Source organism: Epargyreus clarus, unplaced genomic scaffold (genome assembly GCF_041222505.1).
Source record: "Epargyreus clarus isolate Ecla_fem2 unplaced genomic scaffold, WU_Ecla_fem_2.2 ptg000022l, whole genome shotgun sequence".
Lineage (NCBI taxonomy): Eukaryota > Metazoa > Arthropoda > Insecta > Lepidoptera > Hesperiidae > Epargyreus > Epargyreus clarus.
The window spans coordinates 2744469-2770245 of NW_027332229.1; the positions used below are offsets into that span (position 1 = coordinate 2744469).

Below are 25777 nucleotides of genomic sequence, written 5' to 3' on the forward strand. Positions count from 1 at the left end.
TTCTTTCTTTCTTTCAATGCTGTATATTTTCCCTCTCATGTAAAACCGTTATATTGATGTGCCTCCGGAAAACATACAGCATTGCTATGAAGACGTGTTTGTTATCTGCTGGTGAATGAAATTATACAACGCTATGATGAATCGGATAAATGTGCAATTTTATAATAATAATTTATTAACAAGTAATCTTTAAAAGAACTTGAAGTCAATGTCTTAGAAAATAATTTTTATTCACTATTTTTAGGAAGTCGTATCAATTTACAATAATTATTGTAAATTGTCTTAGATAATTTCATATTGCCCCGAACGAGTAAGAAGCAAGCAACATCAATTCATTCGTTCATTATTTAGCTATTTTTAAAGAAGGTTCTACAAATCTATATCACACGGAGAAGAGTTTGTCTTGATCCCTAAGAACTGTGCGGTACCAATTCTCAATTACAGTATGTGAAGCTGGTTCCGCAAGTCGTCAAGATATGATGATTTCCTGACAGAGTACGGTTGCTTCCCGGCATGACCACTCAGCCCGACAGAAGATCTATCATTACCTGACGTTGAGGTATGATAAATTATTTGAAAATGTTTTATTTTTACAAACACAGTGGATTCTCAAAAAGAATCCTGGACGTTACAATCTGTTGCTTTCCTTCCGCAGAAAAGGCTTGGAGTCGAAATAAGGCGTTTTTCTGGTTAAAGGTTGTAGCACGTGTTGACATCAGAGATCCCGGATCACTGAACACATAAGGAGAAGTCTGGTTGATGTCATATTATTTTAAATCTTTCTACGAGCCTTTCGAGTCTTTCTACGAGCTACTACTTGAGAAGGTTCAGAAAGCATTTCTAAGATACCTTTACACACGTAACACCCATTGATGTAACCCACGACATTCCTCCTGGGATGTCTTGGTTATAGCTCGCTTAAGACCAGAAGAGCGAACGATCAATTAGTAACTGCATTCAAAATGTACAGAGGGATGATCGATGCTCCTGACTTACTAAGTGAGACTAAGTGACATTTTTTTTATTTTTTTTTTTTATTATAATTAACATCGACATTATGAATTTATATAATTTATTTTAATCTGTCTATAGAAATGTATTTATAATGATTGTTAATAAGTGTAATTGGTGCATAACCGTTCTTCTTAACATTAAACAATAAATAAATAAATGAATTAAAACCAGTTTCGAATGATCAAATTCGTTTGAAGAAAAACATAAGGTATTCGGCAACGTGATATTGTTAACATTATAAACTTGGTAGCACCAAGTGTTTATCATTGGTGTAGAAACCTCTATAGTCGCCCATTTCTGAACTCAGTCAGGTAATAGTGAAGCAGTAAGTGAGCGTGCAGGCCATGTGACGTCAAGCAGCTACCGCTGCTCACAAACACCTGCAATCAGCCACAAACACCAAAATGCCCCTCGAGGTGCGCCATAGTCACAATGTCAGTGTAGGAAACGCTTCGGCAAGCTCCTTTCCATCATCACGTCACCCAAACAAAGCACAGAAGCGCACAACACTGCAGTCACCAGACAAAAAAACACGCCCGGCAGCTACGTCTCCGGGATAGAACCATACAGGATTCCCCAAGCATCAGAATACCAAAGAAAATTCCCTCCGGGAGCTAACAAGTGAAGTTATTACAGTTTTGTCAAACAGAAATGTTTGGAAGCGCAGCCTGGATATTATGTTTATTTGAAGTTCCCGAAATTAAAGTTGTTTATTTCTCACATTAGGCCCTTTATCCTCAAATGACTTATAAAATCCATTGTGACAACTTGAACGACAAAGTTGTCTTAACGACAGTTTCAGTAATTTTTAAAATCATCAAATTATTTGGATTTCGTTTTGTTGGATTAGTATGAACCCGATTCACAATAATTATTTTTGGCGCAGAGGTATTAGTAAACGCGACCAACACTTGTTCCGTAAGAGCAAAGCAGTAAACCAGGTTACGCGATCGGTATCGTTTCGACGGGTCCTACGTAAACTGGTGCAAGTGCGTTTTCACAACTTTACAGTAGAGCGATTTGTATGTTCTAATGCGTGTAACTTTAGTATGCAGTTTTTTTTTCAAAAGTTTTCATTCAATTATACCATTTTAAAATTTTAACTATGTACGTTGAATAATGTTAAAGGTACACGCATTAGAACATTCAAATCGCTCTACTGTAAAGTTGTGAAAACGCACTTGCACCAGTTTACGTAGGACCCGTAGGTTTAATACTTTAACGTAGGAAACATATCTCCAAGAAGGAGGAATAAAATTTGGATCAATTAATTTATGGTTAAGGTAGTTCTTGTCTAATCTACTTTAATTCCTTTGCTACTATGTCCGACAAGGCCTAAGTAAAGCGCTTTGGACTTCGTAGTCGAAGTTTTAACCAAAATAATAATAATTTCAAAATTTCCGGTAGCTCCCCATTTCATCTCATGCTACTACCTTAGCAAGCATTATAAACTGCATTAGAAGACATGTAAGAACCATAGATTAGTAAAGATACTTCGCCGCCTTGAAATTGAATGAAGCCACAAATGTCTTATTAGTAAGACTTATTAGTAAGAATTCTTGACAAATAAAAACATTTTTAGAGAAAATTTACGAATAAATAGCTAATACTGCGTAATTTACATAATAAATAAGTAATTCTTTCAAATATTTTAGGGACATTTTAGCACGGAGACGTGGCAAAACTTTTTTACGCAACTTTCAATTCTCAAAACTGGGTACTTTTTCTTGTAAGGAGTGAGTAATCTTTACTAATCTATGGTGAGAACACTGACCTGGTAGAATAACGCGTTGACCCGAGGGTCAACGGTTACCTTTAAAACCAATCGCTGCTCTCGAGGGCGCTCGTCATCGAGTCTCGAACTCTCGAACAAACTCAATCTCCGACTCTTGAATCTCCCGCGTGTTGTTTCCCTCTCACCGGCTAATTTCCACCACTCGGTCCGCGTTATCACCATTGGGATTATTAGCGGAAATTTCAGTAGTGAGATTTAAGGCGATTTTGTAACTTTCGACTATAATTATTTAATATTTCACTTTCCACTTATGAAAAGATGTAAGTAATTAAGAAACTAGTCAAACTATTTCTCTTATAATTTCGGATTGTACACAACAGAAATTATATATATACTGTATTTTCGGAGCCCGAAAGTCTCCCGACGAAAGTACAAAACGCTAAGACAATTTAAAATGGCGGCGGTTCCCGCGTAGACTTGCTGGCGACCTCTGGTGTCAAAAGTTAGAACTAAAAATACCAGATAAATATTCTACCCACAGATTATACAAAGTACACACAGCTTCTTCATAGCAATGCTGTATGTTCTCCGGAGGCACATCAATATAAAATTACTTATAAAATTCAAAATGAATTAAATTAAATATTTTAAATTATTAATCATTATTTATTTTATCCGTGTTATTGCATGTGAAAATTGATCCATATTATTATTAAATATGCCTATTTAAATAAAATCATACACATGTTTGGAATTGATAACCTTTTTAGCTGTAAAAATAAAAAAATCTCAATCTAATAAAGCAAATATATTAGCGAAAAAGGGCTCGTCTGGACTAATCTATGAAATAGTCAATGAAAAAAAGGTCACCAAGTTTGTAAAATACAATAACTTTTTAGACTCAAAGCCTTATATTGGCTTATACTTTCCATCTCGGTCCTCCGAAGAGCTTAGTCCGCCTCTTATGTATGTAAGACAATTTTGATACTACGCGCTATGGCCCAAACACCTACGCCTGAAAATAATTCCGACGGCGCCCATGGAAGTATGCAAAATCTTATATATAAAATTCTCGTGACACAATGTTAGTTACCATACTCCTCCGAAACGGCTTTACCGATTATCACCAAATTTTATATGCATATTCAGTAGGTCTGAGAATTGGCTACTATCTATTTTTCATACCCCTAAGTGATAAGGGTTGTTCACCCTTAGCATTTTTTTATTTATACGGCAACACAACATTTGCCGGGTCAGCTAGTAATTGATAAAATTTTCCTTAAAATACCTCATATCAGTGTCAGTCATATACTTGCTCTTTTACTAATCCTTCGAATCGCTTATCAAAAGACTTTCATTAAACTAAACACTATTTTATATTTAAAATTGAAATTTATTAACTTCATACATATAACTTATACTACTTAAAACTAAACTTAAACATTAGAAAGCCAACTTCTTCATCAACAAGTACATATGCTGGTCCACTTCGAAGCCGTGCAAGTTGTTAGCATCTCCCTGTAGCCGCATTAGAAGCCCTCCGAAGGACACATAGGCTGCTAATCTTGATGCCGGCTCCATCGCTGCTTCATCTCCCTCTATCCTGTAATTAAGATAAAAAAAATATTTTTCTAAATTATTTTAACTCTTTGCCTTGACAGACAGATTGCAGGATAACAGGAGATTAAAAAAAAATTAACTCACTTAACCTTAAGTTACAATTGCATGTCATTTTAAAATTAGAAAAAATATTTAAAAACCAAATACTCTATTCAAATTGGATCAGTAATTTTTTTGTAAAAGTCATGGACATACAAACAAACTTAAATACATAGTTGTGGAATAAAGAAACTTTTTTTTTAATTGGTTAAAAAGACTACTAAAGTGGCTTTATCAATATTTTTTTATGCAATTGAAAAAGAGCATGCATCCTATAGAGCATGCACTATACCCAACTATACATAGAAAAAAAAATGTGAGCCATCACGGGACGCCTGGCAGATGTGAAACATCGACATTATTTTGTAAAAGTAATATGCAGAAAAGAACATATTGTGATAGGAACTAAATATGTCATAATGATAAAATAAAATATTACGATTGCGCATGGCGACTCGTCGCCACACCGTACACACTACTGCATATAGACTGTATATATAAACATGCGTCTCCACGCCAGAAATCGGTTTTACGTGCGGCTATAGATGTTTCACATCAAAAAGGCTTTATATAAATCCAACCACAGATTTGTTACATTTACTTGGGGATTAATATGGTCAGCTTTTATGTAAGTCAGCCAGCATCCACCCTTCCACCAAGACATGGAACTGCTTCGAGCTTGAAATAGATGTGACATGGGTGCCTAGTATAGACCGCGTAAACTGCTAGTCCGCTCTGAACATAGAAATGAATTGCGTCGCCGTAGCAAATTGTATGACTTCACCTGCTCGCAACAACTTCAGAGCGGATTAGCAGTATGGCGCGGACAATACCTCCCTAAATGAACGCTACTACTTCCACCACCTTTCAAACATAATTTAAATTTGTCTTTTTACAACTATTTTTGTAAATATTTCTCTAGCAACATGAGCAGCCACCAAAACCAGTTGAAAACCTTTTAAAGACTTCTATCAACTTCTTTCTATAAAAAAATATAAATCTAACCTATAAACCTTTCCAGACATAACATATTCAAAACTATCAGCTCTGTTCCCTTCAGTTTCTAGAGGGTTCCATTCGCCGCCATCAGGATAACCATTCTCTCTCAAAGTCGTCGCTAACACCAATCGAAACTTATCTCCTAACTCCATAGGATATATCCACGAGTTTATGTCCAAAATTAAATCCATTTTGAACGATTCTGATTCACAGTGCAAACGACTCACTCGGTCGAACTTTTTTCCCTCGGGATCCATGTCTTTTACGTTGAAAATATCTTCGAACAGAACTCCCGCCATGTTTTTGCTTTTTTAATTTATAGCGCACAATAATAAAGTTTGTATAGTTTTTAAAAACAAAATACCGCGCGGATTTCCACGCTCTTCACAATCACAATGCAATTTTGACAAGATCACAACTTGATAAGTTGACTTTGACAACCTTCAACGCTTCAACATTTTTTACGATAACACAGATAGCAACGAATCATTAACAATAATTATTATCACGTTAAAATTGTTAAAACTATTGTATTTCGTATAAAAATAACAAATTGTATCCATTTAATCTTCATTTGTGTAGAAGATAAATGTAGTGAAAAGAAAATCTTTTGTTACCTTTTCACAAAAAAGCATAAGAAAATAACAATGAACAAAAAGATTAGATTTGAATACATAATATTGTCAAATAATTATAATTAATGTTTTTATTCATCATAGTATTATTTTAGTGAAATGAAATGAAAATGTATTAGTACGAGTATCCGAATTGTCGAATATTGATTACGGAATACAGATGTATAAACGAAACAAAAAAACCACGGCACGGCAACATTTCGGAAGCCGACCAACTTAACCTCACTGCGTCATGTAATTGCACGTGTTTTGGTAAACGCGTGAATCCACCGAAAACAACTTACAACAAATATTACATGTGCGAGAACTTAAGTGTTAAGTGATACAAAACAAATAGAAATAGTTAGAATTAAAAATGGCTGAAGTTGTGCCGGGCACTGATGTATTGGAGAAAAAGAAGAAAAAATCAAAGGATGCGGTCTCGTTGGGTACGTTTCAGAAGCTGGGAGACTTCAAAATCGAGCCATCTGAAAATGTCTCGAAGCTCGATACTATGTACTGGCCGTTACTGTTAAAAGGATTCGATAGATTGAATGTGCGCACTAATCATTATACCCCGTTGCCTTTTGGTAACTCGCCGTTAAAGCGTCCAATATCCGAATATATTAAATGTGGTTTCATAAACGTCGACAAACCAAGCAACCCGAGCTCCCATGAGGTAGTATCGTGGATAAAACGCATTTTAAAAGTGGAAAAGACCGGTCACTCCGGTACCCTGGACCCTAAGGTCACTGGCTGCTTGATCGTGTGCATCGACCGCGCCACACGGCTCGTGAAGTCGCAACAGAACGCTGGTAAGGAGTATGTAGCTGTTTTCAACTTGCACTCAGCTGTGGATAGTCTTCACAAAGTCACCCAAGGGCTGGAGAAGCTGCGAGGAGCGTTGTTCCAGCGTCCACCACTCATATCCGCTGTGAAACGACAACTGCGTGTTCGTACTGTTTACGACAGTAAACTACTCGACTATGACCAAGAGAGAAACATTGGAGTCTTCTGGGTAAGCTGCGAAGCCGGTTCATATATCCGGACTATGTGTGTCCACTTAGGTCTGATGCTTGGAGTAGGAGGCCAGATGATCGAGCTCCGTCGAGTCCGGTCTGGTATCCAGGGAGAGAAGGAAGGAATGGTCACGATGCATGACATCTTAGATGCTCAATGGGCATACGAAAACCACAAAGATGAGACCTATCTTCGTCGAGTAATCAAACCTTTAGAAGGGTTACTGATTGCTCATAAGAGGATCTTTATAAAGGACAGTGCTGTCAATGCGGTCTGCTACGGAGCCAAAGTCCTCGTACCTGGTATTTTGAGATACGAGGATGGTATCGAAGTCGATCAGGAGATCGTCATAGTCACCACAAAAGGTGAGGCTGTTGCGTTAGCCGTAGCGCTTATGACCACGTCAACAATCGCATCCTGTGACCACGGGGTTGCAGCGAAGCTCAAACGAGTTATAATGGAACGTGATACATACCCAAGGAAATGGGGCCTGGGTCCGAAAGCAGCTCAAAAGAAAATCCTGATACAGCAAGGAAAATTGGACAAACATGGCAAACCTAATGAGAACACTCCAAAAGAATGGCTAAACAGTTATGTAGACTACAAGGACAAGTCGGAGAATGGGGAACCTGATGAGGCTGGTAGGAAGAGGACAGCCAGCACAGCAAATGCTGATGACCCTAACAACTCGGTTGAAGTGAAATCAGAGAAGAAGAAAAAGAAAAAGAAGCGTGATGAGGAAGCAACAGAAGCAACAGAAGCGCCGGCGGAAGAAGCAGAAGCAGGAGACGATTCAGTAAGAAAAGAAAAAAAGAAAAAGAAGAAAAAAGATAAGCATCAGGAGAAGGAGGATGAGTGATGTGTTTTAGTTAAGAAGGACTTATGATATAGATTACTTTAAGATTTACTCTGTATTAAGTGGCAATCTTCAATCAAATCTGTAATTGTCACTTTCCTATGTTTAAATTTCAATCAAACTTGTTATATAAGTCATTTGCCATGATATAACAATATGATAACATACAATATATGTGTAACATGATTTTACAAATTATTGCAGTGTTTTTCAAAGTGTTTGATCCTGACCCCCTGGGGGGTCGCAAAGTCTCTATAAGAAGGTTGCTTAAAAAGAGAAAAGGGAAATTTGAAGTGAATAAACATATTTTAAACAACAAAATGTTATTAAAGGCTACTTATTAATCAATATAAAATATGTCTGTTTGAGATTTAAGTATGTTTTTTTTATAATATAGCAGTAGAAGACGAGCATGCAGTCCAACTGATGGTAAGTGGCTACTGCCGCCCATGGGCTATATAATCAATTCCAGATAAATTTTGATTCCTACATGAGGTCGTCCACAGATGCGCCGCTACCCCTGAGAACTAAGCTGTAATGCCTCATAAAAGTATATCTCCCTTATGTATTAAAATGAGTTCTAATTATGACTTTAAATAAAAAATATACAGATTTAATATTTGTAATACAATAAAATACAATAGAAATAACTAACAGAAGCAGATTGCAAAATTTAACATATACTTTATTTAATAGCAAGGGGTCATGTTATTATGAAGTTTGAAAAACACTGCTTTATAGTTATACTACTCAATGTTTAAACATGAAGTTAAAATACAATTTTTACCTAAATATGGTAAATATATGCAGTTTTTTACTTTGTCTTTGTAGGACACACTCACAGCTTCAAAATATATACATATATTACATAATACTGGCCACATTACAACACTATTGATGTATATGCTATACCTATGTATAGAAATATCTATATTTTATATAGATTAAGATTAAACATATTGGTACCTATTTTTTTTATATTTTATATGACTTGTTAGGTAGCTACGTACTGTAGTGTTATCAGAAAAATAAACAGATTTTGAAATGATTATGGTCAAATCTACACCAATGGCCAGTAAATTCGTTAAAATAAATATAAAATTTACGCTCTTATATTACGATTCTGTCATAATTGAGATGTTTACCTCGCCGGGGTAGAAGCCGGAAAATCTAGACCGGTATGGTAATCATAAGAATTATTAGAAGTTCTTACAGTTTTTTTGATGATGAACGATTTTTTTGTCAAATTATATGTTTCTTATTGAAAAATCTAGGGATTTTATTCTAAAATAGGTATATACTCTAGACTTTAGGTATATAAGCAACTTAAATAAGTGAATTCGAATGTCCAAGACAAACTTGATGTTGTAATAAAGAAAAATCAAGAGAGTTTAAGATTATTATAAAGTTAGGTATCAATCAGTGCTGGATAAAGCTAGCGTGGGGCCCATAAATCAAAATGAGGGCACTTAAAAACCACTATCAAAGTAAATAATTTCTATATATTCATTATACTGAAGACAATGAGAAGAGATAAATAATTACAGGTTGACCCGCGCATAGCGTCTACACGAAGGGCATAAGGGGTTCCGCACCAAGGGTCCCAAAAGGCCAATATATTCGTTTCCACGACACTTATCTGCTAAGAATTACGGTCAACATTTTTAAATTGTTTCTCTTTTTAATCTTCTCTTTAATTATTTCTTTCCATGAGAATGGGTATAGGCCGCGCCAAACTGCTAGTCCGCTCTGAAGTTGTTGCGAGCAGGTGTAGTCATACAATTTGCTATGGCGACGCGATTCATTTCTATATTCGGAGCGGACTAGCAGTTTACGCGGACTTTACTAGGTTTGTGGCTTCTAATTTTGGAAGTTATTTTCACAGGCTCGGGACAGATTATAAAGATTTTAGTGCGGGGAAATTTAATAATACAATGTATATAACTATTTCTCTATATTGTAGTTTCTCTATATTAAAAAATCGGCCAAAATTTGTCACATATGTAAACGCAAGTGTAGATTTCTTGATTTTGAATGATTGAATGTTTTTTAAGATTACAGAATACATTTTTGTAAGTTTTTATTTTAGTTTTAACGCTCATATGGTATGGTGTATGTTAAATCCGTATGTATGTATGTCTGTCTATATGTCTGTGGTATTGTATTTCCCTAATGAAGGTAAAGTGGGGTAATATCGATAATACGGAGACTATAAGCGCTATTACTCAAAATTACCTTTTTTATTAGTGTATTCAGCATTTAAAAAAAATGTCAAAATAAAATGATTCGAATAAGATTGTAATAAAAATAGCGGTATTTCTAACTCCCGCTCTTACGAAAGTCGTTTTTATTACATTTTTATTGAAAGAATACTAAAAATATTGAAAAATAATGAACTGTGACAAAAGTGCTTAAGTCATTTCTTGTAAAATTACGTTCTAGTAACGTTACTACATTAAAATTAGAATTTTACGGGTTATAACATTCTTCATGTCGAGTTGTGTCAGTGAGAACAGTAGCATTTTTTTTTTATAAATGTTTTAGATTAAGTTCGTATAAGTTAAAGGTTTATAGATGTAAGATTAATGTTTGTCGACATTAAAAATCGTCTAACAAAGTGCTGTTTTATTTTTATATTTAAGTTTTTGACCTTACACTCCAAACTATTTTTTAACATTAGTAAGATAAAGCCTCAATATTTAAACATTATATTCAAGTCTCTGCCGATACCTTACATTAATAAAATACTTATCAAATGCCGATACGTAGCTAATCTATACTTCTATACTAATAATAATATTATAAAGAGGAAAACTTTGTTTGATTGTAATGAATAGGTTCAAAAACAACTGGACTGATTTTAAAAATTCTTTCACCATTCGAAAGCTACATTATCCGCGAGTAACATAGGCTACATTTTATATGAAATATATTTGATAAATAGATTTTAGGGCGGTACAAAGTTTGCCGGGTCAGTTAGCATGCTATATAGCTATGGAAATAATATTGTGGCACTTCACCAAAAAGCAGAACTGCTTCATGCTAGAAATAGAGGCATTGGGAAGTTTGTACCTCCTCGAGCGTATCATATTTGCCCATTACTATACTCTTAGATTTGCCCTACCATCTTTAAAATTAGAGCGTATAATAGAGAAGCATTTTTTCTATCCGCTTTATTTAAAATCGCTAGAACTATTTCAAAAAAAATCGTTAACTATAAAAAAGATAAGTGTGCTCATTATTTTACGCTCTTGTAAGTTCTTCACCAGCATACCAAATATGAGAATATAGCTCAGAGTAAATATTTTAATTATTCTGAGGACTTACATCAGACTAAAGTAAAGTAGCACATAACTGAAGTAAAGTGCCTCACATATTATGTCAGTGTAGGCTGAAAGGCCAAAGCCGTAAAACACCATTAAAAAAATATATATATGTCATTTTCTCAAATTTGTTTATATTTGTATCGATGTCATTGATATTGTTTTGTAAATAACTCGTCTATAATATTACTTTTTAATTCCAAAATTTTCTTATGGAATTCACAGTAAATACGCTTTTAATCAAATCGTACGAATATTTCTTACAAGGCGATGTTTGTAGACTTTGCTGGAAGAAAAACTCGTATACAGAAATCGTTAATAACACCATAAACTTGAACGGAGTTAAAATCGAGGTGGTAGACATAATAAAGGACTGTTTGAATTTGGAATTGTGTGATAATTACCCGAATAGAATCTGTGATCAATGCTTTGAGCTATTAAAAAAGTTTTACACGTTCAAAACTTTTTGCAAAGACGCCGATTGTAAATTACGTGATATTTTAAATAAAGGTTTAACAGACGTTAAGAATGAAGTAAAGAACGAATTTGACACCGATTTCGACGATAAAGACACAAATTCGAAAACAAAAAAGTTCAAAGCGAAATTAAAAGGAAAAAAATCAAAATCGGAAAACTACTGTTTTATTTGCTGTTCACAATTCGACGATACCACTAACTTCAAAAACCACAACTCAGAGTGCCATGGCATCGAAAATGGCCTATACAAATGCTTCGGTTGTGAAAAAAGGTTCAAAAATACTCGAACACGTACGAGTCATGAAACTAATTTCTGTAAAGCATTGAAAGAAGGTTACAAGTGTCCCATATGCAGTCGATTCCTCCCCGTCCGTAAGTTGTATGAAGCGCATATGCGGTATCATGCGGGGAAGGAGAGTGATGTGGTAGAGAGCTCAGAAAACATATTTAAATGCAGGAAATGTGATGCGTCGTACAAAACTAAAGATGATTTGAAAGATCATATGTCTACACATGATTCTATTGACAATCATTTTGTATGTGAGGTGAGGTTTGTATTAGAATCTACTTTAACAATTATAAGTCAGTCATAAATGGTAATGGTAAAGTCATAAACTTAAATAATTACATTTTATATTTGCTCTTTGTTTATCATAGTTAACTATTTAATTGTTATATATCTATTTACATGTCCTTTTTTTCTCTCTCTTTTCTTTATATTCTCATGTTTGACTTTATCTTTCTATCCTTCTATTCTTTTTTTTTTATTCTTTTTTTTCTCTTTCTCTTCTTTCAATTATTAACATTAACAGGTATCTTGCGCCGCCTTTATATTTTCTGCACATCCTTAAGGTTGACTGGTAGAAAATGCTACTTAGCATTAAGTCCGCCTATTGTACCACTACATTTTTATTGGTCAATAAAGTGTAATAAAAAAAAAAATGGTAAAATCAAGGGTATGACCAGGGACGTAGAGTTTATGCCAAACTTCTAGTCTGCTCTGGATATTTAGTCGCGTCGCAACAGCAAATACATATTAGCGGGACAAAAACAGAGCGGCCCCCCAACACGTGTCTGACCCCCGACGTTGCCTGCTCTCGTCCACGGGTACATAACTGTGTTAGTGTGCCCTTACTGTTGTTACGGAGTATATGCTTGTAGTTGTATGTATTGTATGTCTGACTATCCCTGCTTGCAACAACTTCAAAGCAGACTAGAAGTTTGGAGTGGACTTTACCATTGTCACATTTATTGAAATGATGTTAGAATCACACTGACACACTGTTAAGTTCTTGCATTTTTGTGGAATGGTGTGGATAACATCTAACTTACACAGGTGGACTTTAAAGGTGATAGAACCTGCTGTGGTTCGACTCCAGCAGCACCACAACCACACCTATTTCTGTTATAACAGCAGTGTTAAGCGCTGCTGTGTTCTGGTTTGAAGAGTGTGGTAACCGAGACATACTTTCATACCCATTCCTGCTTAGTCCTCAGGGGTAGCGGCACATCTATGGCCAAGGTCAGATAGAAATCTGTGGGTGCTTTATAGTATGAAATCTAATATTATTGATACTATAAAATCATACGACAATTTTTTTTTTTTTTTTTTTATATAGGAGTAGCAGACGAGCATGCAGTCCACCTGATGGTAAGTGGCTATTGCCGCCCATGGACATCTGTAATCAACCCCAGATAGGATTAGATATTCCTACCTGAGGTCGGCCACAGATGCGCCGCTACCCCTGAGGACTAAGCTGGAACGCCTCGGAAAAGTCTGTCTCCCTTACCACACCCTTCAAACCGGAACACAGCAGCACCTAACACTGCTGTTATTAGGTAGAAATAGGTGTGGCGGTGGTGCCGCCGGAGTCGAACCACAGAGGGTTCTACCACCTTCAAATATCATACATACTATAAATCATACTATAAATGTAATATTATCAATGCTGATTACAGATGTTTGTACACGGCAGTAGCCTTTCACCATCAGGTAGACTACATGCTCGTCTGCTACTCCTATATTATAAAAAATACCTATTATTCTCATTTCAGACTTGTGGGAATGTCTTCCTCCGGCAGGACTATCTCCAGAAACACATAATGATCCACATGGGGGTGAAAAGACATGAGTGCTCGTACTGCAACCTTCGCTTTGTCCAGAAATCATCACTTAATGTACATTTGAGGTAAAATTTAATTACATTTAAAGGTGGTAGAGCTCTCTGTGGTTCGACTCCGGCGGCACCACCGCCACACCTATTTCTGTTATAACAGTAGTGTTAAGCGCTGCTGTGTTCTGGTTTGAAGTGTCTAGTATGTGAGGCATGCTTTTCCGAGGCATTTAAGCCTTGTGTTCAGGAGTAGCAGTGCATCTGTGGCCGACATTAGGTGGGAATCTAGTCTTGTCTGGGGTTAATTGCCGATGTCCATGGGCAGCAGCAAGAAAGACAGATCAGGCCCTGTTTTAAATCCTTTGGATACAGAATCCTAAATAGATCAAAATTATGTGAGTGGTTTCCCAATTCGTATTTGGCCAATGCAATCAGAACATTGAGATCTTCCTGTAGCCTGGATAATCACGCCCGGGCAGCGGCTGCGCTCCGACAGTCTCAGTTCGGAGTTTTGCAACATGTTGAGAGTTTTTGTAGGGGAGGATTTCCCACCATGTATTTGGCGCATTTATATGGGGGTGAGTCGATTTTCTGTCGAGTCGAGATTTTTTAAATCAATCTAATGCATTGACACTTGAAACAGACCTTGAAAAATATTACGTGATTTTAGGAGAGGGGAGGGGGTTGAGGCGGATCTGTCGACATCTCACCTATTCGGGGGGTTTCGGAAAATCGCTAAAAACATCTCACGTAACTAATGGATGCTCCCTAACAGTTTTAAGGATTAATAATGTTGTTAACTTTATTGCAGAAAACACACGGGCGAGCGGCCTTACAAGTGCGATGTGTGTCCACAGCGGTGCGTGTCCAGCTCCAACCTGCGGGCGCACCGCAGGCGACACCTGGGCATCAAGCAGTTCGAGGTAATATTGTTATTACGACATGTAATATAAGTAACTAGTTTTTGCCCGCGGCTTCGCCCGCGTTTAAAAGAAAATAATATAACATACTAACATACATAAAACTGAAAATTCGTACCTTCAACTTTGCTAAGGATCATCACTTGATCAAGTGCATAGTTTACGATTCAATCCTTACTAATATCGATTAAAATAATCGATGTTTTGGGTCCAAAAAATCGATTCTCCGATTAATCGTTCTTAAATCGCCATCCCTAGTTTCCATGGGACTTCCGGGATAAAAACTATCCTATATCCTTTCTCGGGTCTCAGACTATCTTTGTACAAAATTTCATTAAAATCGGTTCAGTGGTTTGGGCGTGAAGAAGAGACAACCAGACAGACAGACAGACGGAGTACTTTCGGATTTATAATATTAGTAAAGATGTCTGTGTCTACATCTAAATAATTATAAGTATGTATTTATTTTTCCAGTGCGCAATTTGCAGCAAGAAGTTTGGATACAAGATAAGCCTAGCGGAGCACATAGCATCGGCCCATGCGCCGGCCCAGAAACACCAGTGTACGCTCTGTGGCGCCATCTACTCCCGTAAGAAAGGGTTGCAACGTCACTCCGCGAGAAAACACGCAGATATCCTAAAACAGAACTTGAAACAGACTGATCCAGTACAAACTCAGATATTAGGCGCTAATGTGTGAATGAATATGTATGCTTAAATTTAAATACAATAAAGGAATTATTTTATTATATCGAATATTTATAGGCTGAATATCATATTTTTTACAATTAAAATATAATTTGAATAATATAAATATGGTTTTGTCTTTTATACAAAAAAAATGTTGTTAATTGGCGGGAATCTGTTTTAATCTGTGGAAATTTGTTTTGTCATATTAAGATTTTCTCATATTGAAAAAGTGTACTCTCTGTGGTGCCATCTACTCCCGCAAGAAAGGTTTACAACGCCACGCGGCAAGAAAACACGCAGATATCCTAAAACAGAACTTGAAACAGACTGATCCAGTACAAACTCCATAGATTAGTAAAGGTTACTCACTCCTAACAAGAAAACGTAACCAGTTCTGACAATTGAAATAGTTGCGTAAAAAAGTTTTGCCATGTCTCCGTGCTAAAATGTCCCTAAAATATTTGAAATAATTATTTGTTTATTATGTAAATTACGCAGTATTAGTTATTTATTCGTAAATTTTCTCTAAAAATGTTTTTATTTGTCAAGAATTCAAAAAAAGAACTTACAAATAAGCCGTTTGTGGCTTCATTCAATTTCAAGGCGGCGAAGTTTCTTTACTAATCTATGACAAACTCATATATTAAGCGCTAACGTGTGAATTTGTACACTGAAATTATATATTTTTACAATGAAGGAATTGATTTTATTATATCGAATATTTATAGGCCGAATATTATATTTTTTTGCAATTAAAAGATAATTGGAATAATATAAATGTTTTTGTTTTTTATAAAAGAAATGCAAATTGAACTCAAGGTGCTGAAGAAAATTGCACTATTACTATTTGCACTAATGTTTATTTCTCTCCAAAAGATTATTATAGTATTCATGTCCAACATTGTAACATAAGGATGAAGAAAACACGTAATACCACTTTAAATACATATTTATTATCTATCTTATTGCTTTGACATGTCAATTAATATTTTATCATCTGTCTACATAGTACATACATTTATTGCTTTAGGTAACATATTTTGCAATGAAAAGCTCAGAATTCCGGCCTCATTATTTTTTAAAATTAGTCCTTGCCTTCATTGGTAATTTATACCGTAACATGTGGTAAGGGAGACATACTTTTCCGAGGCGTTCCAGCTTAGTCCTCAGGGGTAGCAAGCGCAACTATTCCCGACCTAACGTGGGAATCTAATTTTATCTGGGCTTGATTACAGATGTCCATGGGCGGCCGTAGCTTTACCATCTAGTGGAGTGCATGCTCGTCTGCTACTCCTATAAATAAAAAAAACCTGAACTTCGAATAGATCAACTAGTTCTTAAAATCGGTTACAGAGTTTCTACCTCTGAGGTCTAAGTTGGACTAAATCTGCTTTAAAAACAGTTCTATAGTCCAACGAATTTAACTGTGCGTGTGGTAGCTTTCGGAAAAATAATTTGTTCTCAGCTACATGAACGAATCTTTAATTTCCATAGGTATTTTTTTAGTTTTGTTTGAGTTAATTCCATAAAATAAACTTAAAAACTAGAACTTATGGTATTTGTCAATAAATTAATAATTTAATACATTTTTTTTGAGATTCGTAATAATAAATTAAATATGAATAAATATAGCGTTTAAAACTTCCCATTTCTTAAGTAGTTTGCACAACCTAGCAACATTATGATGGCCAGTGGCGCCCCTGCCACACGCACAGAAAACTTTGTCGGCACTTCACAAAATTTCAAATATCATTTATTTTCTCCGGTGCAATGTTTATTTAGGATGATCACAAAAAATAAACAAAAACATAGTTATGTCCAGTATAATTACAATGGATTCTTCGTGGTATAGTCCGCGCCAAGTTTCTAGTCCGCTCTGAAGTTGTTGCACGCAGGGGAAGACAGAGCCAATGCGGTCGAACACAACTACAAGCATATACTCCGTAGCACCAGTAAGGACACACTGACGCAACACTGGCGTGAGCGGGCAGCGGAGGGTGCCTTCGCTGTCTTCGTCCCGCTAATATCTACAATTTGCTGTTGCGACGCGACTCGTTTCTATATTCAGAGCAGACTAGAAGTTTGGAGCGGTCTCTACGACTGTTGAAGAAGGAAGGCATTTAGATGAAATCACAAAGTTAAATGTACAGAAGACTATATTCTTATTAGGAGCCTTATTTTTACGTACTATAGACATCAATAAATCCACATTCACGTTATAACTACACAAATATTGTCAAATACAGGAACTTCGATTTTTTAACCGCTAATTAGGGTAAGTTGGGGTAAGAGCGGCACTGACTAAAATTGTAGAGTAATTTGAGATATTTTGGAGTGAAACTTCGGCACAGAAGACTTTATAGACCGCGCCAAACTGCTAGTCGGCTCTGAAGTTGTTGCGAGCAGGTGTAGTCATACAATTTGCTATGGCGACGCGATTCATTTCTATATTCAAAGCGGACTAGCAGTTTTACGCGGACTATACGTGCATTAGTATACACACACATTATTTATACAAGTAACATCATATTTAGAAAATATACATATATGATATTATCAAATTAATCTGAAAATTTCGTCAAATGATTTTATTCCAGTGTTGATCTTACCCCAGTTTACCTTACTTAAACTATATCAATACATAATCTTTTTACAACCACTGAGTTATTCTTCTAGAAGAAGTTGAATAAGATAACCATTGATCTAAAGAGACGTCGAGTCGAGTACTAAATAAAAAATATGTCCAAAAAACAACAGGTACAAATTATGCTGATCATTCATCGGCACTTGGCAAGCGCGGTGGACTATGACCTATTCTTCACATTCTGAGAGGAGACCCGTGCCCAGCAGTGGGACAGTAATGGGTTGATGATGATGACTCATTGGCTACTATGGCTTGAGCAACTGGTAGTTTTAGCGATTAATGCCCGTTATTGATACTCAATCTATCCATATGTTGCCTACCAAAGATCGACAATTTATAGTAAGTAATGGGCATGATGACAAATTTTGAAGTCCCCTTCTATAATGTAGGTATATGTCTACTGATTCCAAAAATCGTATTATTTCGGCAATAAATTCAGTATTAACGGAAATATTAGCATTTTTAAAACAAATTTTGAATTAAGCGCGAAAACGCTCAAGGGTGTCGTGGCGTCCGCGAGTGACGTCACGCTTCAATATCCCATACAAAAGTTCAAGCAATACGGTGACACGCCTAAAAAATGACATAATTTCGCCCCGATTAGCGTTTTAGACAAGATGGCCGACTGCATTATTTTATTGAAAATATAATTAATCCTAAGGTTTTTATTAAAACTAGGCTATTTTTGAGAATGCTTTCAACATATTGTTTCTAAGTAAATCATTTATTCTTCGATTTTTTAATACTGTCATCATGCCCATTGTCCAAATGTCGAAAGCCCTGGATAAATTGCATATTAATAACCGACGTACGCGACTCAAGACTTGTTCGGCGACTATTTAGTCGCTTATTATACATTTATACAGACGCGTAGGCAATCGAATGTTGACAATTTTTTTAGAATAAACTCAAAAATGTATCGCTTGTCGGTCGCTCAAAGAGATTTCTAAATAGCAGATCAACTGCTTAGGTGCTTAAGCAACAAAGTGGTTGCTTACGCAACTATTGCTCATGATAATAGCCATTAGGCGGTCAGCCTTATAATTACAGTTATGGACATGAACAAAAAACTGCAAATGGTTCGCCACAGTAGTAGTACTTATTAGTTTTATACCTCTTGATATTCGGACATTCTTGAGCACATATTGCCGAAAGTCGATAGTCTGGCGCGGTCCCAGGGGGATCACCTTCGAGTCCAGGTTGTACTTGGTTTTGTCCCTGTAGTTCCGGGACTAGAATAGGGCTACGGTATCCCCTGCCTGTCGTAGGAGGCGACTAAAAGGGGGCTTCCGGGGTTGCGGGTGGCAAGAGTGGGAGCTCGAACCGTCCAGCAAGCGACCCCGGGAAGGACGGCGGTATGTGTCGCATACCGTCGTAAACACTACATGGTGTGGGAGGAGCGAAAACTGCTCCCCCAGGATAGAGTCCGTTGGGCATCGCGCTTGGAGGGCTCCGGTTGTGTTCCGTTGGAGATCCCGGAGTTCTCCAACAAGCGTTTAGGACGGCCACCGGGGGGGTTTTAGTGCGGTAAAAGTCCCACATAACCCGGCGTCGCTCCCACGTCGTCGGGTACCTTTTGAAGGTTTCCCCATCGAGAAAAAAAAAAGGTCGTCCTTGGTTAGTTTTTTTTTCGTGGAGAAACCTACATAGATTCCTCTCTGCCATGGGGTAGCAGATCGCATATGTCGAACTATACAATAAATACTGCAGTTAGAAAAAAAGTGGGCTAATTTAACAAAATTACCCCTGTGAGCCAATATGCTGGGATCGCGCGCTGTTTGCAAGTGTTTTCAGACAGTATTCGGAAAAATCATGAGTTATAATTTGTTTTGACAACAATGTAACTACACAATAGCAAGACCATAGTCTAAATTTTATATACTACCGATCATAAATATGAAAATAAACATTACATTTTATTTTTGTGTCGGTTATTTTTTATTCAAAATTTTAACGGTTTTCTCATAATAGTGTCACTTTTTAAATGTATGATAAATATTTTAATGGTTGTACTTATAATACTATAAATTACATTCTTACTTATTGCATTGACTTAGTACAGAATATTTGGGTCTAGTAGTAATTCCAGAAATAATAAACAATAAAAAAAATAAGTAATCACTTAAATACCGTTATGAAGAATCTTTTTTATGAGATAAGCTAGCAAAAGAACATGCAGTCCTCGTGATGGCAAGTGGCTACTGCCGTTTCTTTTTTTTTTAATATGTAACCTAACGATAAGGCAGACGGGCTACCTGGTGGAAAGCAGTCACCGTCGCCTATGGACATTTGCAACACCAGAGGAGTCGCCAATGCATCGCCGGCTTTGAAGGAGAGCTCTTATTACACCCCTCTTGAAGAGCCCCATGTCATAGTCCTGAGGGAATACCTCAGGAGGAAGTTCATTCCACATTTTGCACGTACGTGGACATCTGTAATCAACCCAAGATAAGATTAGATTCCTACCTGAGGTCGGCTACATATGCGCATATCTCTTAGGACTAGGCTGGAATGCCTCGTAAAAGTATGTCAAACCAGAACAGCAGCGCTTAACAACAGCGTCCGCTCGGTAACGACGCGACAAGTACCGAACCACCCACTTAACAGTGGGGTTGGTCCATTTTTGATACTTGTTCATTATATTATAATGTTTTTAATAACATTATATTATTATGAATAAATATTATAAATCCAGGGGGCATTTGACCACCTGAGAATCTGCCCGGGCAAAGAGGGTACCCTCGAGACCCGAATTTCCTGCTCACCACCCTTACGTTGACGCTTAACACTGCAGTAGCACTACCATGAGTTGGCATAGAAACGCCACTATAGAAATTGTAAATAGAAAACTATTGTCATTTTGCTAGTGAATAACATAACTACTATCGTTACGGTATTTCTTGACAACGTCTGTCAAATAATGACTCATGGGACCGAATTTGTATGGCAATAGATCATAATGACATTCGCTAGCGATTTGATTTCGATAGGTTTTTTACGTATCGAGTTACGTCACTACGGATTTTACTTCTACGAGTAACCACCAGAGGCGCTGTACAATTTTTCATACATTTATTTTACGCAGTCGCTAGCGAGTAATGCTTTTGTAAACTCATGGTAATGCTACTGTTATGAGGCGTGGCGGTTATAAAATAGGTGTGGCGGTGGTGCCGCTGGAGTCGAACCAACGTGTTCTTCCACTTTTGAAGATGTATGATCTGCAGTAACTATTTACCACCAGATGGACTGCATGATATTAATAATATAATGTTTTAGTTAGACCCATACCCATACACTTGTAAGTCAATACTTACAGTTTTGATAAGTAAAATAGAAAGATACTTCACCGCCTTGAAATTGAATGAAGCCACAAAAGGGTCTTTTATTATTTTGATTATAGAAAAAATACGTATGAATCAATAATACTGCGTAATTTACGTAATAAAAAAAAATTTCAAACATTTCAGGGACATTTTAGCACGGAGACGTGGCAACACTTTATTTACGCAACTATTTCAATTATCAAAACTGTTTACACTTTATTGTTAGGAGTGATCAATCTATGTATTTTACTCATCTAAGACTTAGTTACATTTATTCCATCTACACGATAAGGAACATCTTATAGTCCGCGTCAAACTGCTAGTCCGCTTTGAATATAGAAATGAGTCGCGTCGCCATAACAAAATGTACTACACCAGCTCGCAACAACTTCAGAGCGGACTAGCAGTTTGGCGCGGACTATACAACAAAATAAATTATCAACGCCATCTATGAAACATTAGTCTAAAGTCTACACATCGAAATATTGACATACTATACAATTATTTACAATAATTAAATATTATTATCGTAACTGTATTTACTGGAAACATACCTTTTTACATTTACCGTATGATTTATTATAAAATAATACAACGGAAAATTTATTATAGACAAAAAATAAATGTAAAAATAAAATAAATAATCACTGGATAAAATTATTGTAATGGAGGTATATTTTCCTTTTTAACAGTAAAAAAAATTGAAATATAACTCTGTTTAATATATTATTAATTTTAAAAGGAAAATCCGCAGATTTTTTAAAACTTTTTATACTTATCTGCAAAGTTCAAAAAAATCTAGGGCTATAAGCTTCCTCTTATAGACCTAGATTTTTGAACGTTGCATATAAGTGCAAAATGGCCGCTCCTTAGATCATCAAGGAAATTGGCGGGAAAGTTTATTGCACGACTCATGATGCGAAGCATCAGAGAGTGCTTTACGATCGAAAAATTTTTTTCGCTTCATTTTGGCGGCTATTTTTATTATTATAGCCTTGATAGTTCACGGAATCAAGATATTTTGCATACTATTGTCGAGATAATTTAATGGAGATTAATTCCATACTTTTTAAAAATTGATTTACTGCAATAGAATTGGAAAAAAACACCAAAATAGGTCAAAAAATTTTCCTGTCCGTCATGTGTGAAACCTGAAAACACTATAACTTGTGAAAAAATCCATCATTTGAGTTAAAAAAAAATTTTAAAAATTCTAATCGACGATTGTAGGTCACTGAATGCGAATGATTAATTAATTCAGTGTCGTTTAATTGCAATTAATAAAAAAAAAAACTACAAGACTGTATATCTATAGATATTATGTACATTTATTCCACCAGGGGCGCTTGTGCAGTACCTTCTTCCTACTACAGCTGTTTTTTCGGCAATTAATTTTGAACGACTTAAGTTTTTTTTTTTTTTATATTTCATAATTAAATGAGCATTATGAGTCGTGCACTTTTGGATTTTCCAAACTTTATTATCTTTCATCAAATCATCATATAAAATTGACATTACAAACAAAATCGAGTCACTGGGATATTTTCTGTAAAAACCCTATATCAAACATAATCTGATAAATCTTTCTTATTCATATATATGATTAAAAAACTTTATTTTAAGTACCAGTAAAATCATAAATAATTTTCTTATGAGGAAATATTATCAGAATAAAATTATATTCATTTCCCATAAGCAGATAAGACCCATAGCTTATTAGTTATTACATTAGATAAATACTGCATTCCCGTAAAATACATACGTATTAGATTTTATATTATGTATCTACATATTCTATACTGAAATTGTCACAATAATTTAGTCAGAAATATGTAAAAAGAAATTATTATTAATCGATTTTTACCGCGAATTGTAATGATTAGCGTAAATATTAGAGCATTAACCAACAGACGCAAAAACCAACATTGACACAACCAACATGCAACTTGGTCCGAACTACTATTTTGAACTTAGTCTGTGGTCTGTGTGAAAAGTTTTTTTTATAACAATAGTTTCAATAAATAATTATGATCATACAGCCAAGATTGTTTTATTTGAATGCGAAGATGCTGCGATGTATATCTTTCTTCAGAGTTCAGACCAGTGGTTTCAACCATACAGCCAAGTATATACAAAACTTAAGTAACAATATTAAGTATTTCAATCGCCTACATCAACAATATTTTAATTATACAGCCAAGTAAGTTCATTCCGAAAATCTTAAGTCTTAAATAGTTAAGTATCATACAATCATAAATTCTAAAGTAACTTTGACCACGTTTAAGCAAAAGAGAGCTAATAAGACAAGTTATCTCTTAAGAAAGCTTGTCTCACTTTATCCCGTCGTAAGCATTTTCCCCACCAAGACCGTTGTGTGCAGATCTTCACCGGTTTTAATACGAAGCACTTTGTTTGGATAACATTGAAGAACAGTTTCCCCACCATGTTTGAGACTGACGTGTCCGCCAGTTTGAGGCATGCGCGAAACCTGAAAATTATGAAAAAAATATTAAATTATGAAAAAATAACAATTATGGTTGTATCTGTGAATTAAAGAAAACACATATTTAAATCAAATTCAAATTCAAATTCTTTATTGCTCATGCTTATTATCATAGGTCTAATTAAATATAGTGCAAGCATGCACCCTGCTAGGGTATTGCAATATAATATTTACAATTTTATTTTTTAACACCGAAATATCTTTATCATTATTAAACAAATATTTTTAAATTAATAGTAATAATTATATCTATTGTAACACAGTCAAGATAGAATTAATTATACACTGTCAATTATTTTAAAGAATTAATAAATAAATCTAATTTAGTTTTTAGTTTATGTAAGGTAAGAAAGATAAGAGTATACACAAATATAAAATTTTATATAAATTAATTAAAAACAAAAATATATTTCGTATTAAATAAAATATTTTTGATTATTATGACTCCTGAAAACTGTTTATTTTTTTTCCAAAGGTAGGAACGCTATTTACCAAAGTAGTATTCAATTGCAAATTTGGTCGTCTACCTGACCACATACCAAGATAATTTTGGTCGTCCGACCGCACTACGGTCAGTAGGTATAGTCCGCATAAAACTGCTAGTCCGCTCTGAATATAGAAATGAAGCGTTGCCATAGCAAATTGCAACTACACCTGCTCGCAACAACTTCGGATGGACTAGCACTTTGGCGCGGACTATATATAATAAAAAAAAACTCAAAGCATTTCGTTCGTAACTAACTTATGTTAATATAAATTATCATAATAAAAATTGTAATTCAAAATCGCGACATTTCTATTCTTTTACACTGATTTAAACGAGAAACATACACAAATGACGCCAACTATTATTGCTTCACTAGCTGATCCGGCAAACTTTGTACAGCCTCAAAATCTATTTATCAAATATATTTCATATAAAATATAGCTTATGTTACTCGTGGATAATGTAGCTTTCGAATGGTGAAAGAAATTTTAAAATCGGTCCAGTAGTTTTTGAGCCTATTCATTACAACCAAACAAACAAACAAACAAACTTTGCCTCTTTATAATATTAGTATAGATAGATATATATTTATATAATCTGAGCTTACTTTGCAAAAGGCACGAAAGGAAAACATTAAAACGTCAAAATGGCGTTTTGGCGGCAATTTACGATTTAAAACATCATAAAGTTGAATGATGTGTGGCACCGCTGTTAGCGGTCAGTTATTGTTGGGAATGTGTGCAAGCGAAAATGTCTAAGGGAATGGCAGATTGCTATTCGAATTTAATATCAATGTTGTAAAAATATTAACAATGTGTTTTAGGGTTCCGTGCCCAAAGGGTAAAAACGGGACCCTATTATAGTCTGCGCCAAACTGCTAGTCCGCTCTGAAGTTGACTAGTATTACGCGGACTGTACCGTTATGAAAATAATAATGTTATTTCCCTATAACTCATTTTTTCTGAAACATGGTGGCCGCTATAACAACAAATACTAAAAATTAATAAAATAAATATAGTACAAAAAACTAAAAAACACGCTTTTATGATAAAATCAACTAAAAAGTAGAAAATATTTTTCAATCTAGGAATCAATTAAGGAACAGTAAATAATATAATTGTGGAAAAAGTGTGGGGCGCTTTTCGAAAACTGATAAATACGAGAGCATCCCACGCTTTTTTCACATTTATACCATTTACTGTTCCTTAATTGAATCCCAGATAGAAAATTATTTTCTACTCTTTAGTTGATTTATGACAAAAGCGTATTTTTTAGTTTTTTGAACTATATTTATTTTTAATTTTCATAAAAAAAGACATTTTTATTCCATACGAAGTTCCCGCCATTTGATCTTACTTTATCTGTGAAAATTATGGCACAGATTATTACTCAACTGCAGC

General features: G+C 35.4%; 4 protein-coding genes across 4 annotated transcripts in view; 2 read left to right on the forward strand and 2 right to left on the reverse strand.

The window, feature by feature from the left end:
* Positions 1 to 4121: 4121 nt before the first annotated feature.
* Positions 4122 to 5829, reverse strand: Rpb8 (DNA-directed RNA polymerases I, II, and III subunit Rpb8). Its single transcript, XM_073085259.1, has 2 exons — positions 5414 to 5829; positions 4122 to 4352 (listed from the first exon to the last, which is right to left on the reverse strand). The coding sequence occupies exons 1-2, from the start codon at positions 5704 to 5706 to the stop codon at positions 4193 to 4195; spliced, it is 453 nt and encodes a 150-aa protein (XP_072941360.1). The 5' UTR covers positions 5707 to 5829; the 3' UTR covers positions 4122 to 4192.
* A 366-nt stretch (positions 5830 to 6195) lies between these two features.
* Nop60B (dyskerin pseudouridine synthase 1 Nop60B) lies at positions 6196 to 8289 on the forward strand. Its single transcript, XM_073085286.1, has one exon. The coding sequence runs from the start codon at positions 6398 to 6400 to the stop codon at positions 7898 to 7900; it is 1503 nt and encodes a 500-aa protein (XP_072941387.1). The 5' UTR covers positions 6196 to 6397; the 3' UTR covers positions 7901 to 8289.
* A 3060-nt stretch (positions 8290 to 11349) lies between these two features.
* On the forward strand, positions 11350 to 15943 carry LOC140751317 (uncharacterized). The gene is made up of 4 exons (XM_073085225.1): positions 11350 to 12242; positions 13753 to 13886; positions 14623 to 14734; positions 15206 to 15943. Exons 1-4 carry the CDS (start codon positions 11433 to 11435, stop codon positions 15428 to 15430), a joined length of 1281 nt encoding a protein of 426 aa, XP_072941326.1. The 5' UTR covers positions 11350 to 11432; the 3' UTR covers positions 15431 to 15943.
* A 7513-nt stretch (positions 15944 to 23456) lies between these two features.
* Positions 23457 to 25777, reverse strand: part of LOC140751218 (uncharacterized) — a 76960-nt gene continuing 74639 nt past the window's right edge. The window contains exon 7 of the mRNA XM_073085081.1: positions 23457 to 23875. Coding sequence (XP_072941182.1) covers positions 23683 to 23875 — 193 coding nt within the window. The 3' untranslated portion in view covers positions 23457 to 23682. The remainder of the gene's footprint in view (positions 23876 to 25777) is intronic.